The 19,219-nt window shown below is 35.6% G+C and overlaps 1 protein-coding gene across 24 annotated transcripts in view; it reads right to left on the reverse strand.

The window, feature by feature from the left end:
* Positions 1–19,219, reverse strand: part of LOC132914843 (plasma membrane calcium-transporting ATPase 3) — an 89,491-nt gene that overhangs the window by 34,471 nt on the left and 35,801 nt on the right. For 16 of the 24 annotated variants that reach the window (XR_009659702.1, XR_009659700.1, XR_009659701.1 and 13 more), the window contains 12 exons: positions 14,365–14,642; positions 14,079–14,276; positions 13,745–13,971; positions 13,324–13,459; positions 13,097–13,231; positions 11,393–11,428; positions 9,999–10,366; positions 9,060–9,544; positions 7,592–8,637; positions 6,569–6,783; positions 5,948–6,099; positions 1,370–1,502 (listed from right to left, as the gene is read on the reverse strand). Coding sequence is in view for 21 of the 24 variants with exons in the window: in XM_060974298.1 (XP_060830281.1) it covers positions 1,370–1,502; positions 5,948–6,099; positions 6,569–6,783; positions 7,592–8,637; positions 9,060–9,544; positions 9,999–10,366; positions 11,393–11,428; positions 13,097–13,231; positions 13,324–13,459; positions 13,745–13,971; positions 14,079–14,276; positions 14,365–14,521 (3,288 nt within the window). In the remaining 3 variants the exon portion in view is untranslated. Of the gene's footprint in view, positions 1–1,369; positions 1,503–5,947; positions 6,100–6,568; positions 6,784–7,591; positions 8,638–9,059; positions 9,545–9,998; positions 10,367–11,392; positions 11,429–13,096; positions 13,232–13,323; positions 13,460–13,744; positions 13,972–14,078; positions 14,277–14,364; positions 14,643–16,330; positions 16,637–19,219 lie in introns of those variants that run through there. The other 8 variants (XM_060974299.1, XM_060974293.1, XM_060974295.1 and 5 more) reach the window with 4 other exon arrangements.

The raw sequence follows: 19,219 nt of genomic DNA on the forward strand, positions 1-19,219 counted from the left end.
CATACAGTGAGTATGTTAACCCTTTATAAGGACTGCAGTGCCAACAATAAAAAAGTGGAACATAATCTATCTGAAAAAAAACACAAAGAAACATTAAACGCATTTTCCTTGGAAAATAACTAAATTCTGGTTAAAAGCAGGAATATTCAGTATCTGAAGAAAAATTTTTTTTGAAGAGACTACGTAGTTCCGTTCAGTTCAATTTTATTTTGTCTTATAAAGGGTTAAGAGCCAAAAAATGGTACCTAATAGACTATAAAAAATTTAGACAAGCTTCAGAAGACCCCATAAAAAAGATTCAGTCGCTGAAACGAGCACTGAAATAGGGAAAACGACCTGAAGACGATCGATCGGGTCCAAGTCAATCTTGTGACTCCCGATATAAGGGGCATATGTTTTGTTTAGATCGTCGAGCTTTCTTTCTTTCTGTGGCTAATGCGAGATATATGGCAATATCAAGAGGGCAAAAACGCAAGGTACGCATCGTCGAGGTAACACGGCAAAGAACTCAAATGAAAATGCAAACCAAGGTAAACAACGGTCTCGAACGAAAACAAAATAACCAAATGAGAGAAACTAAAAAACGTACGTATATATATATATGGAACAAAGTATATAACGTACATGTATATACTTTTTGACTGTGTGGCTGCCTAGACTATACCATTACACGTAAATACTCCTTCATGATAGATTCAGAATTCAAAAACACCAATGAAAAACTGGTTCGTGAACGTGGATCTTACTTGATCATAATTCTAGATCCTAACTGCCTCTATTGCTAGACAAATTGACGAGTTTGTACGGCTTCCTTTTGTTCCAATAAAATAATTCAGAAAGTGTGAGAAGAGAATTCTCACGAATGAGAAAAAGCAGCTGGGAATCAGTCGCAAGCAAAATCCAGGCTAATCTCAGTGTTTCTCTTGTCATTTCTTCGTCCTGATTCTCTGTCTGTGAAGAGTCATTCACAGTGTAGTGGCCAATCTGCGCACACGGTCATGGTTAAAAAAGAGAACAACTTGTTGCTGCGATGATATGGTATATATTGGGCGTTGTAATATAGTCGATGGCAAAATACACGTGATTCAACAAAGAACGTTGAATACAACCGATTCGATGATGAAACAAGACCTAGAAAATCGACGCCAGGACGACGGGGGAGATTCGTCGGTCCAAGGCCAATTAGAGAAAGCAATCGGAACGTCGCGTGCGCGGCTATTTCAAGTCGTCTCGTTAATTCTATATTATTATTCTTTTTTCTCATATTAATTTGATATTGTTTAACTTCATCTCGGGGACGGGGAGAGGGGAACCCGAGAGAACGCTGACTTCGAGTGATGGCATGAGAGTGAGAGATAGGGATAGTTACCTGTGTCTGTAGTCGTGTTAGACCACGGATCCATAGAATTTGTCCTGCGCGCGGCTTTTTATCCGAGTCAGGGTCGAATTTCTCATCTCCGAGACTGATCGCACCGATATCATCCGGCTGGCCGCGGCCCCATCTGTTTTTAAAAAACATGAAACCAATTCTTCATCACTCGATCCCTGTTACACACATGGTCTATAATCAAAGTAGGTTGTTTTTTTTTTTTTTTTTTTTTTTTTTTTTTTTAAGAGGGAAACTTTGATTTTGATTGTTAAATTTTTTTTTTTTATTTGGCTGACTGATGACGCGTAGAACCGGCTCCTCGACGCACTGCACCCAAAATTTTCTCTGTTCTATGGTTTTTCCCCTCGCTCCTTAGCTTGGATACCTAATCACACTATCTGTTTAACGGTATTCGACGACGCTGGCTAGTTCAATTTTTTTTTTTTCCTTTTTTTAAAGGAGAATCGACTGACGGTGGCATAAACGGTGATTGGAAGTGGCCGAGAAAGGAAAGCAGACGGACAGAGAGGCGTACAGGCTGTTTCACAGTCACGAGATATTGCTACTCTGGGTTTCAATGTGATCCTGTGTTTTGTAAGCGAACTAAATCTTATTTACTGGAAGCAAATATTCGCCTTTCCTCTCTTTCGTTATTTTATATCCTCGTTTTTGATTTACGATAATATACAAAAGAAAGTTTAAGAGATAATTGATACGAAGAAAGACCAGAATTGTACGAACTGGAGTTATATTTTGACGAAAGCAATTAACGAATGTAATATATACGCGGAAATAGATTACCTTTATCGATAAGCCAGTAAATGTTTAATACAAAAGCTATTAACATTTACAAAGATTAAACTTTCTTTCGTCCACCACTATATATCATCTTTGTCACTAGAATATTCAGATCCATGAAACAGAAGATCATCGCTATTTGCTAAAAAATTTTACTTCCAGCGAGCAGCGCGTTTCTCACCGAAACAAACGCATTCAAAGAAGAAACCTGCAACTGCGAAACAGCCAATAATATATACACACATACAAGAAAAAATGTTTTGCGACGTGTAAAAAGAATGAGCCAACGAACGAGGGGATGCGATGTGAGGTGCAATGCGGACAAAGTGAGCGATAAAATGCAGTTTTCTGCAGATGAAGAAACGACTGTACATGTGTGAATGGATAATGTCTATGTATATGGCGTGTATGATGACGAAAGAGATACTTTTGTACTTGTTAGGAGAAGGGCGACAGCGATGAACAGAGCTGATAGGGGAAAAAAAAGAGAAAACAATAAAAAGAAGTTAAAGTAAACAAAGAACACAATGACAATGAGGAGGAGGATTAAGTGATGTAACAACACGTTCTGGGGAACGATGCACGCGTGATCTGGTAAATTTGAGGACTTTGGGTGTGAGATCTTTGGCATTTCGTAAATTTTCCCTTCTCCTCTGGACAGGTTGCTCTTTTATCTTTTTTTCTTTCTTTTCTCTTTCAGTTCATTTTTCGCACGGTTTAACGAGTCTGAATGGCATACATATATAACTTGCGATATCCTCTGCAACGTGTGCCGTTTTGTCGCCCAGCAAGATGCGAGATTTCCCTTACCTGTTCAGGAGGGACAAATTTTGCAAGTAAAGCTCAAGAAAAAACCGCCACTACTTCTCTATGTGTCCTACGACAAGTGGCTCAGTAAAAGCTTTAACAAGCGAATGCAGAAGATTAATATAAAAACGTGTGAGAACCCCATATATTGTTATGTATATAGCTTTTCGTTTCACCTCTCGTGATCATAAAACACCGTGTTCGTGCAGTCGACCAGGACGACCACACAGAAGCGTCCCACAATACACATACGTGTATTATATCCTGTATCGATGATGACCATATTCTGTTATCTGATTATTGCTCGTGTATCTTTAATTATCTTCTTTTTTTTTCTTTCTTTTCTTTTTAGTATCTTTAATGCGCTCGACGCGAGAGCAGCGAGAATCGCTGGTCCCAATTCGCAAGGGATTCTCGTCCCCTAATTTTCAACTTGCGAATTGGGAGGCATAGCCTAAGCGGACAGAGAGAAACAGATGCAGAGAATGAAAAAAAAACCGGTTCAGAAGGAGAAAGTTCGGCTCCGTGCGTGTAATGGATAAAGATGGGGACAGAGAAAGTACAAGAACGAAACCAGATAGGGAGAGACAGACAGAAAGAAAGAAAGACAGATAGACAGTTAAAAGTTGTTGAAAAAACAGAGTCGTAACAGCTCCAGCAAGAGAGCGGAATAATTACAGATAAAGCGCTAAGCGCAAAAGTTACCATTTATTGTAATAATAGTATCTAGTTAGTCCGAATTTTCAGCTCTGTGAGAACTTGAGAACCAAAAGTTCACAAACTTGAACTCGGTTCAAGCGCGCTACTGAGATCCCTTGCACCAAACAGAAAATGCAAATGTTACAAAATACAGTGTATGTTTAGATAATATCGTGAGAGTATAGTGAATCATTAGGACGCCGTTTTCATTGGTTACTCTTTTACACAAACAAGTACGTAGACATCGGAGAAGGGTCTTCAGTCATGCAACGGCTAAGCCTAATATACGAGGTCCAGGTTTACCAAATGAGAAACGAGTAACAGTATAATATCCACCAAGGGAACTAATACTCGTTTTTTTTTTCATGGAGACTCTACATACTTCCAGTATCCAAATAAATACGTATTCAACAAATTCCTATGAATATTCCAGATCCATCATGATCCATAATACTATTACTCTCTAAATCATTGCATCAGAGATATCTTTGAATTTTGATCCTTTTAATCTTCCAAACTTACTTCTTCCATAATTCTCAGTTCAAAAACTTTTTCCAGAATTCATTCAGTTTTCCATCGATGAATTTCCAGGTTCTTCAATTTTCATGAAACAATAATTCAAAGATATATAAGGTCTTTCCTATATTTAGATACTGTGTTTTTGTTTTATCAGTGTCTTTGTCTCCAAACGTTCAAAGTTTCTTCCACGGAGGAAACCTGGAACGTTTCGTTACTTGGCCAGCGCTAATGTACAATTACAAAAAAGGGGAGCGAGGGAACAGCTGAGCACGCGCTATCATTCTTGTCCAATGTGTTCAATTCAGATCACAGTGTTTGCATATTCATAGTTTTAATTGGGTTTTCTTAATATCTGGGCGTCTAGGGAGCATGCTACATAAAGCAATACGTTATTATGGTGGAGTGAGAAACGTATGACGGGCAAAAGCAATAGAAAAGGATTCCTAGAAGCGAGAACATAAACCAACAGAAGCGCTACGATTATACAGCTATCAATAATAATAGTAATCAATATGATTTCCACGATGCATGTCTCCCTTCTATTACACTTTTACACGATACCGATTATGATGATACTTATCTTTCAAATGGTACTGTCTTTTCGATGTTGCTACACGCATATATCTCGTATATTGTATGATAGCGGTGAGTTTTAGTTATATAATAGGAAATACTGCGCGAACAATACATGTAACTTCAAAAATCTCTTTAAATTAATATCGAGAATAACTACACATAAATTGTAAGAACTGGACAATACTACGATAGTTAATACAAAATTCTCGATCTTAATATTAAGAATTACATATAAAATTCGAGCAATACATCCTTATACAACTGTGAACCACCGTCAAGAGGCAATATATTCTCCAATAACAGAGATTCCGTACTCGTACAATAGACGAACGCTGAATTAATCGTGCTCAATTATTAAATATAACTTCCAAGTATTGATATATAAATACATATACATGAAAAATCTTTCTCAATAGAGATTTCGATTAAGATAAAGAGATTCATGCAAAGGCGATTATCGTGTACCAGGAGGGTCTTAATAAAAACTCATAGAAGCTACGTATGACAACTCGTATGTTAGAACTTCAATCAAGATTCATGTAATCGCGCTTCCAATTTCCAAGACTAGTTAGTTCGACAAGACAAGACAAGACATACATGAGAGCGTATTTTTCAGATTCATTCTCAAAGCTTTAAAGAAGTTTCCCAATTACTTTATTTTATGCATTTTAGTCAAACAATGTAGCATCCCTGATGTAACGCGTTCCTGTCGCGTCACACAATGCAAGAAAGCAAGAAATATTTACAATATTCTCCCATTTTACATACTCCTGATTTACTTAGTAATGCGTGCAATATGGCTGCTTTAGTTGTTCATAGCTTCTAGATGTCTTTTTTTTTTTTTTTTTTTTTTGAGTAGTCGCTACACGTTGACTTCCGGCATTCTCGCCTTTGAGTTTCAGATCAGAAAAAGATTACAAAAAAGAAAAAAAGTAGTAAGACAAAAATTATACAATACGAACAAAAGAGAAACTGAAAAAAGAACATGTAACAAAAAATATTATTCCAAAATATTTTCTGAACGAGAACGCAACACGTAGACGTGACTATCGTATCCTTTTCTTTTTCTTTTTTTTTTTTAAGTTAGGTTGCGCCCGCTAAACCGAACAGAAGTATCTCTCATCATCTACACATTAAAAAAAAAGGTAGTTTCTTTACATGAATATGTTTATAACTTACGAAAGGATTTTAGGAATCTTGCGCGTAGGAATAGTCGTAATTACTTGGCCCCACAATAGAGTACCGAATCCGAAGAACAGGCACCACATCCATTGTTCTAATGTGAGAGCTTTCGTGTTGAACGCCATTTTACCGTATTGTATGATAATTACCTAGAAAACAGACATAGGATTTTATTGAGGAGATACAAGAAATGGTAATTTCGGTGTCACCCAAGTGTTAAAGAGCTTCTCTCGTGTCCGTTTCTTCTTGGCTGGAATTCTTCCTTTCGTTAAACCTATCTTCTAATTAATTGAGAGTGAGAAAATGTGAAATTCTATCTAAAGGCTATTTATTAGCTGACTATATATCATTAATAGAATAGAGAGCTAAGGATAAATATCAATAGATTCTTCCATTGCAAATTCAAATTCTATATATCATACTATGCTAGACTTGGCTATTATATAAATAGAGAAACATTTAATCTCTCTAATGTTCTACTATATTGACAATTTCTATCCCTAATGTCCCATATATCAAGATATTGAAAACGAACACGAATATATTGTTGAACGCATAATCATAATTCTAATAATATTCTTAAAAAATATACAATATAATGTAAGAAATATGATCTACCTGCGATAGACATGTCATGATCCAGATAGAATAAAAGATGGGGTTGGTAAATATTCCTTGGAAGACATTACGCTGACCATGGATTTTCCTAGCGTTAAATTCGTTGAAAAGAGTCATCATGACGAATGTGTTGAAGATGATGGTGAAGTGCTGCGTTGGACCGCCACCAGCCTGCGCAACTCCTCGGCCTGTTTCGATGTCGAGCATCTTATCACCTATCGATCAAATAGCTTACTGTTAAAAAATGTTTCGTTTTGATCGGTTTAGTCATCTCGAAATCAAAAAACAAAATCATTCTCACAAAGTTATCACGCTTGACATTAATCCGAATTATTTCTTGTGCTCTTTCTTCAATATTGTCCTAGTTCATCGCTTAAAAGAAGGCACTTGGAAGGAACGCAAGCCTGACTGGTTGTTTCTAATAGATCCAATACAATCGTAAAAATAGACACACTCGTTGTGTGTATATAGAAAGAAATAAGATTTCTTATGCAAATCTCAAATGTTACTTTCTGCCCGATGAACTCCATTTTTTGTTCATTTTTTAATTTCATTACACAAGTATACGATTAATATTCACTTTTCAAGAAACAAATGATTTACTTCCATAAGTTAATTTATCGCAAGAAGGTGACATAAATAATAGCGAATTCTAAGGTGAATTTAAACAGTGTTTGCGACGTTATCATTTTCCTGTACTTTCCAATTTATGAAGCTGACCAATGTGGTTTCTAAATGGTTCAAATAGTACGTATTCGAACTTTTTATATATACAATTTTCTTCTTTTCTTTTTTTGAATTCAGAGATGACAGAGAATATATGAACCTCCCAGAAGCCAAACTGATCAATTGCACTTTTTAAACTTTTATGAAGTTCTCAATGTCATGAATCAAACATTTTATAAAAATAATTCTAAATTTTAGAAAGTAATATTTATAATTATCCAATACATGGCCAGTTTGATCAGCATGAATTCTCCGAGGGTCTCGTACGATGAATGATCGAAAAATAAGAATATTTACCAGCGAAAAGAAGCATAAAAATTATAGTCAATTGATAGACAGCTTGGCCGAGAATGTTCTTCATCATTGTCCTGGAGATGAGCGGCTTCGTGCGACCGTACGGTTTACGAAGAAGAAGGTCAGATGTTGGCATTTCGGTGGCCAATGCAAGAGATGCTAATGTGTCCATGATTAAGTTCACCCACAACATCTGCACCGCTTTAAGAGGGGAATCTTGCACGGCACATGCTCCGATAAAAGCAACTATAACAGCGACGATATTGACGGTCAATTGAAACTGTAAGAACTTCGCTATACTATCGTAGACGTTTCTACCCCACATAACTGCCTTCACGATCGACGAGAAATTATCGTCCGTTAGAATGATATCAGAAGCTTCTTTAGCGACGTCGGTGCCGGCGATGCCCATGGCAAAGCCGACATCCGCCTTTTTCAAAGCAGGACCGTCATTCGTTCCATCACCGGTTACAGCAACAACCTCGCGACTCACTCTCACTCTGCTATCGATTATGCCTTTCACGAGCGTGTATTTGTCTGTAGGCGACGACCTAGCCAACACCCTTAACCTTGGCCACACTTTGTCCAGCAAATGTTGCTGTACCTCGCCGTTTGCGTCACGGATCCTCTTGTTGAACTCTTTGCCTTCTAAGATCAGGAAGTCTTCGTTCGGCTTAAAAATCCCACATTTCAGGGCAATGGAACGCGCAGTATTTATATTGTCTCCAGTGACCATTCGCACAGTGATGCCCGCCTTCTGACACTTCCTGATCGCTTCCGGCACCTCCGGACGTACCGGGTCCTCGATACCGACGATGCACAAACACGTGAGATTGTTTACGACGTTCTCCTCGTCCTCCCAATTCGGATCGTTGTCGATATGAACCTGATTGATTTCTGCCTTGCCGGGAACGAAGTCGCGAAATGCGACGCAGATCGTACGGAGACCGTCGCACGCCATCGGCTCGATCACGTTCTTTACCAGACGCTCCTGCATCTCTCTGGTAAATTTCTCCAAATGACCTTCACGACCATATATAAAGGCACATCTGAAACAATAAAACGTGAAGATTATAGAAGAAGAATATAAATAGAATTCTTGTGATCTCTTAATTTTCATGTTATTCAGCGATTAAAAGGATCTATTTCGGTATAACGTAATTAAAAAAGAGGAACGATCTGTTCCTTTCGACGATAGATGACAAGTCCGTGAAGTTTTATGAAAGAGGTACGGTAAATATTTTTCAAGAGACCTCTACAACAAAAAATTTAATAAAAAACGTTGATGCCATGTGACTAGTTGACAAGGAGTTAAATTTAAAAAATTTCTTTCATATGAAAAACAAGAAATCTGTAAGAATTTTATGGTAAATAATACATTCTTTCGCAATAACATTAGCCTGTAATACAGCAAGTGCTTTCCACGTTTAATCTATGAACTATAATTGGCTTGGAAAAGAAAATAACGTACTTCTTCATAATGATCTCGGAAGCGCCCTTGGTGAAGAGTCTGTATCCACCACCTTTCCTCGGAATGACAGTAGACATGCTCTTCCTAACGCTATTGAACGTGTACACCCGTGTGAAGGTTTCCTCAGGTTGATCGTCTCGTATCGTCTGATAGTTCATGCCCAGGGCTACTACGAATCCAAGTAAGGCACATTCGGTTTTATTACCGACTTGAAGCGGCAATTCTGTAGGTTCCGGCGAGGGTATTACTCTGGATGTGTACGCCGAATTAATAGCGATAGCTTGAATTATTAAGTTTCCGATGTGCGACGGGATCTCCGAGAACTCCGGGACCTTTTTGCTCATTTTCTCGCATATGTACGATTGAACGACGGTCATCCGGTTGGTTGTCAGGGTACCAGTCTTGTCCGAACAGATTGCCGTGGCGTTACCCATAGTTTCGCAAGCATCCAAATGACGTACCAAGTTGTTGTCTTTCATCATTTTCTATACACAGAGAATCATACATAATTGTATACTCGTACATCAACAATGTTCCTTCAGAAAATTTTAATATCAAATAAAGAGTAAAATAAAGAATTTACAGAATTTTAATATTTCTCTATCACTTTACTCTATTCCTTGTTTTCCCCTGTTTTCCCCTATCATCTTAATTATCAATTTAGAAACAAAATAAAAAGAAAATATTTATGATAAAGTAGAAAGCTGTTGAGCGCAAGCATTCCGATAATTTAATATGGATAGAGTCTTAAGAAATCTACAAGCTTTAATGGGGAGAATAAATCTCAAGAGTGTTCCTCTCTACAGCGAGGATACAGTGACTTTTAAAGATTTATAAATAGAACAGGAGTTCTTTTTGTTGCTAGAACTACAATATCGCTTTTTCAAACTATTTTATTAATTCTGAAGTTCTGAGAGAATGAAATTGGTGAATAGTTACCTTAACGGAATAAGCGAGGGAGAGGGTGACAGCTAGAGGAAGACCTTCGGGAACGGCGACTACGAGTACCGTTACACCAATGATCAAATGCCGCACCAGATCACCAGCGTACATATTTTTCCAAGGTTTACCCTCCCACACAAACGTGGAAATGCAGAACTGAAGGACTAGAATAAGAACAGTAACCACTGCTACGGTCGAGCCGGCATAACCGATTTGTATGGCGAGTTTAGTTAGCTTGGCTTGTAAAACACTCTTCTCTTTCTTCTCTTCTGCTTCGCCCGCATTGGCTGCGTGATGGTTCTCCTCGGCCTCTTGCTTATCTCCACTCACATGGCTGTTTCCAGTTATTTCTCCAGCTTCCTCTCCTTCATTAGCAACATACAGATTCATTTGAGTTCATCTATAACCACACCATCTGAACCTCGATTCCCATTTCTTCCTTCTTGATTTATCGTCTTTTAATTAATTCTAACTTTAAAACAACACAATTTGAAAGTAGTAATATTTAAGAAGATGTATTGATACATTGTTTGATTTTGGATTTTTATATAGCAATATTATCCAAAATTACATAGGAATTAGATGAACAGTGGAATCGAGTTTCCTCGTACTACATTTACGACTACATTGCTTTACATACTCCAACTAATATTATGATACTGGTGACTAATGTTAGTAATCAGTATCTATCAAAGAAAAGATAGAGAATATAATCAAGAATTAATCGAAAAGCATAACAGTTACATGTTATGAAATAGAGGTGAGTAAAATTATTATAAAGTATACAAAAAAGAGAAATAAATGCAGAAATAATAAGAAGCTATACAAAACTTTAATAGCGGCTAAGATTCTTCTTCAAATATGCATAGAACCACTGCTATTGGAAGCATTCACACAATCAAATGTAACAAAAGGTACAGAGAAGCACGGATGAGACATAACTTTACTTTTTCACGCTGTCTTCGTAAAATCTCCCCCCCCCCCCCTTAATTTGTACGAGAACAAATGGATCAAGAAGACAAGATAGGAACAATAGAAGTGAAAGAAAAAAGTAGATCGACTTGACAATAAATTTCTGTCTTCACGTTACAGAGGCCATATACATAAATGTATAATATAGAGAGTGCAGTGAACGAAACATACAGAGTGGTGATATAAAGGACAAAAGTTCAAAATTAAAAGTGTTATCCTATTTATCTGTAAGTAGAACTTAAAAGATTTCTCGTGACGCGTGCGTACTTTAAATAAAAATATTAAGAAATCTAGAAAAAATGAAAAGACAAAAATTATTTTTTAAGATAAATAGACAAATACGCGCGCGTGCTCGTTTAATGTATATGTCGAACATCAAAATGATGAACAGTAATGATTTATGATTGTACTTTATTCACCTGTTAATGACTTCTTCTTCCGCTGCTTCTTAGCCTCTAGATAAAAAAAACGCATGCAAAACAAAATCCATTAGCAGTCTATCTAAAAATGTAATATGCCAGTCGTAAGTTACGCCATATTTTTGAAAATACTCTTTCATTCTTAATCTCCCGATTTTTATCGTCTTTTCTGTTCTCGTATTCTAGCATAATACTAATTAATAATCCTAAATGAACAGCCCAGAAGGTTTCTCTTTCTCTCATCAACGCTAGCTTCGTTTTCTGTTATTGTTGTATGTATTTGCAGTGTCTTTTTTTTCTTTTCTTATTCTGTTAATAAACCTCATCTGAACAGAGTATTCGAGGGACAGTGTAAAAAACATGTTATACAACACTTAAAGGGCCTTCCAGGTTGTGCAACATACATAACACACAACAGCGTAAATCACAAGAAAACAAACTGGATTTATGTCTATTTAATCCTTTGTAAATAGTCTTAAGGTCGATTCTTACTATTAACGTTTGATAGTTTTGAAATAGAAGGTGGTATAAAGATACAAACTGAATCCCTGTTCAAAAATCGAGAATTAGAGAGTTATTTGCTCCACCTTCTATAAAAAGTTAGTAAGAATTGATCTATACGTAACAGTAACACTAAAAATACTTCTAACTCATTCAGTGGAGGGTTTTTATACATAAACACATAAGACAGAGATACGAACATTAACAACCAGATGCAGGCTAATATAAATATTTCAAAAAAGGCACATGATGTGAGTAACTAATAATAATAATAATAATAATAATAATAATAATAATAATAATAATAATAATAATAACAACAACAACAACAACAACAACAACAACAATAATAATAACAACAACAACAACAATAATAATAATAATAATAATAATAATGGTAATAATAAACAATAATAATAATAATAGCTGCAATTAACGTGCGATACTAATAAATATTTAACTGTTTACTTAAAGTTTAATTTCTACGAATTGCAAGATTTTATACTATTCTACCATTCACTTTCTACTTCATTTTCCAACAAATTTTTTTCTTTCTCTAATGCAATTATACTTTAATGCGATATTACTCTCAATGCAATGACGATAAAGTGAGCTACGAGCTAAATGTTTTCTTCGAAGGAAAGAAATTAGTATACCGATCAAGGAGTCATTTCAAAAGTACCGCAAACACATGCTAAGGAAAATGAAAGTGTCACAAATAACTAGAAAAACTAAGTTCACGATAAAATATTCTCGCGTCAATCCAAAATAAACGCCATGCGTCAATTGTTGGTTTTCTACTTTTCTTTCGCGTATTTTGTGCCATGCGTTTCATAATACCCGCTACTGCTCTCTCTTAAAACAATTAGTAGTTAAACTTCTTTGTAATTTATTCGTATTAAAATTTCTAGCATTTTCCTAGCAGGGGAAGAGTAGCGAGTTCCAATTAATTTTTTAAAGTACTATAGTGGGAGAACTTGGCAAGTCTTACCATTTTGAAAACAAAATTATCCGTAATATTTGCTTCCTTCAAGATGCCAAGGTAATCACTTTAAATTCCGATAATCTTCCTTAAATATTTTGTTCTCAAAATGATAATTTCCGAACACTACAGTACTTTATCTTATCCCAAAATGTTTAAGAACTAATTCAGGACACCTTGCATCGATCGTTCCATTCCCCACTGAAATCGAGTTTACATACCTTTCTTCTTCTTCTTGATTTCTTGTTCATGTTGATCAACAGCAGCACCCAACAAAGTAAAGATAATACCAGCCTGCGAGTTAACGCCCACAGCAGTAACTAACATTTTCCCAGAACCCTCCATCACATGTGTACCTTTAGAAGGGGCAGAAGTCACTGTGATTACCATCCCAACACAGAAAACAAATTTAATTATCGGTGTTCGATCTGTGAAACAGAACCCTCACCTGAGAGTACCATGGGATCGTGCGATTCTCCTTTTTTAACATGGTCTGACTCTCCGGTTAAACTGGACTCATCCACTTTGAGATCGTTGCTTTGTATAAGGATACCATCTGCTGGCAGCAGGTCTCCATATTTTATCTGAATTGTAGATTACCCAATTTAGGGAAGACCTTGTTTATGTTTTTTCGACGAAGTAATGTTCGTATCCCGAAACTCATTATCGATGCATGTGATTTATTGACAAATTCTCAGACACAACAACGTGTTCAAGAAGTTGCCAAATTTAAGTAAAAATGTTTCTAGTTTAATCATGTTATTGATTCAAATATGGGCTTTTTGTGTTAACCAGAGAATCGTAAGTCGTACTTGACTGCATTTAAAATATACTTTCTGCTAGTAGAATGCATAGTCTGCTGCACATACCTGACATATATCACCAACAACAATGTCAGTCACAGAGATCTGTTTGACCTCTCCTTGCCGAATGACAGAGAATTTATGCTCTCCTTCTATCCGACTTTGGAGACCCCTAAACTGTTTTTCCTTAGAGTAATCATTGGAAGCTGTTACTATTACCACCATGATCACAGAAACAAATATAGCAGCTCCTTCTATCCAACCGTATTTTGATTCATCTTCGTCTATCAAAGCTGTAAAAGTTCATAAAAAAAAAATGCATTTTTTTATATCTTCCAGAATACGTTTATTCTTATTTTTTACCCAATGGCTAAGAAATAATACTAAAATTCATACTTACGTCTCTCCTCATCATCTGCTGGCTGATAAAAGCTAAGACCTAATGAAACCAATGCAGCTATTTCCAAGATGATTAATGTAACATCTTGAAGAGCTTCCCACACTAGTTGTAGAAACGTTTTTGGTGGTTTTGGAGGTATTTGATTGCAACCAAATGTATCTCGTCTATGTTGGATATCAGCTGCTGATCCACTGAGACCTGCACAGTGAAAATAGTTTCTTCTGTGAATATTTCATTTGTACATGCATATTTTGAATCATAGAACTACACAAAAGTAGAATCTTACCTTCACTGGGTGAAGTGTATAATTTTTTACAAATCTCCTGCACACCACCATAACTATTGATTTTATTGACACCTTCACGTCCCCGGAGCTCCATGAGCTCACGAAGTTGCTTAAGAGTGATACCATATTGGGTTGGTCGGCCATCTATTGTTGCCATTTTGTCTTTTACACCGACGTTGGCCTAAGCCAACTCTACTGTACTCTTTCACGCTAGCAGCTCGTATTATTCTCTGGTGTCACTGACACCACTGGCCTCCAGGAAATTGGAGGGCCAACAGCTGCAACAGACAAGAAAATCATCCTAAAACTCCATTCCATTCGACAAATCTTTCTTATACGAAGGACTGCCATTCTCAAACTAAGATATGCATGGCTTTTATTGCTGTGTTATGAATGCTAATTAAAAAATAAGCTATTAGCATATGATAATGGCAATGCGAGTCACAGTTATTTAAACAGATGTGTCATTATGTCATAATTATATTGGTACTTCTGGTCTTGATGAAATGGTAAAAAAAAAAATGAGATAAATATCCTTATCTCATGATACTACACTATCAATATTGAAAAGTCTGAGAGAAAGAGCTTTATGGAAATCCAATTCTATTTTATATCACCAATAGCGAAAGATTTCAAGGTTATATGTATGTATGCAGTTTAAATGGCACCTTAACTTTCCACAGGCAATGAACATTATTATTTCTAAGAATTAAAGTTATGCAATTTCTATAAATTAACAAGTACATATAATCATAGAAAACCAAAGATTCAATTTCATTAAATATTAATAGTCTAAAATATATCCAATATATATATCGCAATAGGAATCATAATACTCCTATTTGGTAGAATCAATACAAATGACAAGAAGAAATCCAAACAACAGGAAATCCAAGTCAATGAACTTTAAAATTATCGACTGATAAGTACAAACATTGAAAATCGCAAGGATTGAATGAAACCTAAAATTTACAATTAGTTATGAAATAACAGGATATAATTTTTTAATCAATATCCTTCCTGCTTCAAGAAAACAGTTATAAAGTGAACTTACTGAAACTTTTATTCCATACATTTTTGCATAAACAAGAAACTTTTATTTCCTTGGAAGAAAAAAGAGTTGTAATTAAGTCAGAACATCTGTTATCTTTAGAAAACATTCAAGTTGTTGGAAAGCGGATTATTCTGTGGCACGCCATTGTTAATTCAACTAGTAGCCTTTAAGACTTACACTAACGAAAGTAATTTAGAAAATATATTGCTCCTAAAACTAATCTCTGAACTCTGAACGCACACCTAACTTAACCCTCGATTGCCATTCCTGAGTTATGCGGTAGATAACCACTCAGTTTAGATTAGATTTAAGTTTTGTAACTTTAAAATATTTAATTACAATTTATATCATCTTCCACAATACCAATTATAGCCTATATCGCTTAAAATATAGAATATATGTTGAATTAACTAAAATAAAATAAAATTAAATTAAATTTAATCTTATCTACAGTTAGACAATACTGACTGAATTTTACAGAAAACAGAAAAGAAATAACTGGAAAGTTAAAAGTTCAGTAAATAACTTTTATTTATAACAGTTAATAATTTCATTCCATTCCTGGAAAATCACAAAAAAGGAGTTGTTAGATGTGATAGAATAACCGTAGAGCGCTATGGACGTAAAGTAAAAGGGTGCCACGAGTGGCCTGGCCTAGACTGTCATCGAACGCCGACATAGTTTTGAGGTTATGTACCTTGACAAATGAGTCATTACTGAGAGACGGCAGTAAAAGTGGCAGACACTCTCTTCCGAAATGATGTCACAACGAAGAAACGAAGTAACGGGAGCTTGCAATTGAACGAACATCGACGATACAGCCTGTCTAAAAATAACACCGATTGCGGAAAAGAGACAGAGCGACGACAGAGACATAGGGAGAAACACAGAGGGATAGAATAGCCCGTTTACCTTCTGGTGACAGTTTACGTGTTGACGGCGACAACAGATCGCGAATTGGCATGCAAACTGACCTCCCCTTCACTGGTTACGGCCACGAAGCTTCATTCTTCCCTGTCAATCACAGAACGTGCAGAAACCCTGATTCGCGACACGAACACCGCTCTAGGCAGCGAACTTGCTCGCCACGGAAAGGCGTGTTAAGTGAAATAAGCCATTAGCAAAGTAGTAATCGATTCGTGTTGCCCTCTAGCTGCTCGCACGCGTACTGCGCAAAGTTTCACTATTTTCCACTGGTTCCACTCGCGGCTCGATGCTCTAAACCATGATGTCGTAAAAGAAACTGACGTTATTATAAATTGTAATGTCTCTGATGTTGTGTGTCTTATGAAAGTATTCAAATACATGCAGAAACTTTTTATTTATATATTCCAGAAAACATTTTGAAATTTCATTGGTAACGAGATACGACTATCATGATTATTTTGGTCAAATTTGAAACACATGTGAAAATGTATATAGAAGTTACAAGATATTTATTGAAAGTATACACTTCTCAAAGATCATCAAAATATTTGAACAACCAAAGTATTTACTATATCAATAAGCCACAATATTTAGTGAGGCCATTTTTAGCGTTAATTGTATATTTAAGACTACTATCCATGCTGTATACTAATTTTTCACTGAGTGTATGTTTGCAATATATATATTTGAATATTATATATATTTACATATATTATCTCATTACAGTGCTAATGAAATCTAATAAATCAGTGCTAATTAAATATGTATCGTATTCTCGTATCCTTAAATTTCTCATAAATGCAGAAAAATCTGCAGTCTAGTTATAATTTATAATATTAAATTTATTCAATGAATCTTTTGATATATTTTTTTATATATCCATAGAATTTTCTATAATTCTCCTTGACAACTGCGATACATTGAAATACATCATAACATTTTATCTTTGCAAAATATTACATTATATTTGCGCTCTTTTTTCTAGTAATGTTATCCAAGTCATTCACATTGTTGATAATTATTTAATCCATCTTTTCCAGAACTTTATCTTTATCTCATTTTAATTATTCTAAAAAATTTAGTGACGTGGGTGACCGATGACCAGCGTGCGGTGGAAAACGTGTTAACTCTTTCACGGATCAGTTACTCTTAGTTCCAACGAAACGTTTGCTATGTAATACCGAAACTTCTTAACAAATGAAACGATCCATAGAGAATTACTTTGGTAAATAACTTAATTAATTCGTGTAAGCCGAGATATGTACTTTGTAACCTGTGTCGTAGATGTGAACAGTCGCGAGCGTTTTGCAATATGTAATTTACGATATCGTGGAACGCACGAGGCGGAATTCAACACAACAGAGCCGATACATCACATAACGAGTCTCGCGATCAACTGAACGCTCCTGGCCGCACATTTTTACTTGGAAAGTTCAACCTGATTCATTCATCGCGTTTACGTAATTTTTACTCACAACTTTATTTTCATCCTATTACAAACGAACTCCCGCTAAACAACTAGTTGCCGCAGCCTTAAATACCTATTAACAACTACTGTATGACAGACATCATCGTGAGAGTACGAAAATTCGCGATGATCTAAGCGAAATGATCGCATTCTTCAAGGGTATCTTATAGAAACTGCTTGTGCGATAAATCACTAAACAGCGAATGTTTATGCAAATTCACATTATTATAAATATGATTTAAGAAATGAAACCTAGACAGACTACTGTTTTATCTACTGAAGATCATAAGGAGTACATTTTGTACTGCTAACGATATTTTCTTAATACAAATTTCAAATGGTTTAGTTTATAAATTATTAGATTGATTTGCTCATATGAAATATGAAACATTTTGAGAAACGACTGTGAATCTTCGAAGATATAATATACACCATAGATTTTCGAGTACTTCATACTTTTATGAGTATAATTAAGGAAATGGAATCTAAACAGAAATTTGTTTCATCAACTAAGTGTAATAGTACATACTCTTGGACTTTAACTATTTTATATATTTTTGCATATTATATGCATCGTGTACATTTTTTCAGTCTACAAATGACTTTATTTTCATAATTTTCTCTTGACTTTTTAAATCTTTTAGACAAACGTGAATAAAATAACTGGATTACAAAATAGCTAAGTATATATGGATTTCTATACCAATAGTAAGAATCAAAATGTTATTATTGGATCTATATCTATTTCTATAAATGAATTCGTTGGTCCCTTTCTCACATAACTTTGTCTTTGGGCCAATTCTACTTTTTGTACTTTTAATTTTAAAAGCAAAAATAATGTCATCTTGTTTATTAATATATTTCAATGTTTTTTATGTTTATGCTGTGCCTTAAGAACGTTAAGGTAGATAATTAAAAATCCTCACTTCTTCAAAGGCTTCTCTTGTAAATGATTTCTCGTTAATTTCGTTTTACTTTATTCTTTTTCCCAGAAGTCGTATGTAATAAATTTCATGAACATAATGGGGTGTCATTATCGAATAACGTAATACCGATACTCGACGAACGAGAAGTAATAATTGCCTCGATTTTTTCATTCGCGGTAAAGCCACCACGGTTTATCGTGTTTTAGTAATCGACGCTCTTTTTTCTACCCCAATAACCACTCGTATTTAAAGAGTGTCGTTTAACTAAAAGAAATTGTTTGAAGCGGTCAGAGGCCATTTCCTTGGCCGCGTGGAGGAAAGAGATATTTTCTCTGTGCTCTATATTTCGAGAGTACGTGTCGATATTGTTGATTGAGCTGAAGAGCCGAGAGTCGATACGGGGCAAACAGAGCGGCAAAGCAAGAGGAGAAGAGGGAGTTACTAAAGAGAGAGGAAACGGAATTCTTTTTACCATCCAAT

The sequence above is a fragment of the Bombus pascuorum genome, chromosome 15 (genome assembly GCF_905332965.1).
Source record: "Bombus pascuorum chromosome 15, iyBomPasc1.1, whole genome shotgun sequence".
NCBI lineage: Eukaryota > Metazoa > Arthropoda > Insecta > Hymenoptera > Apidae > Bombus > Bombus pascuorum.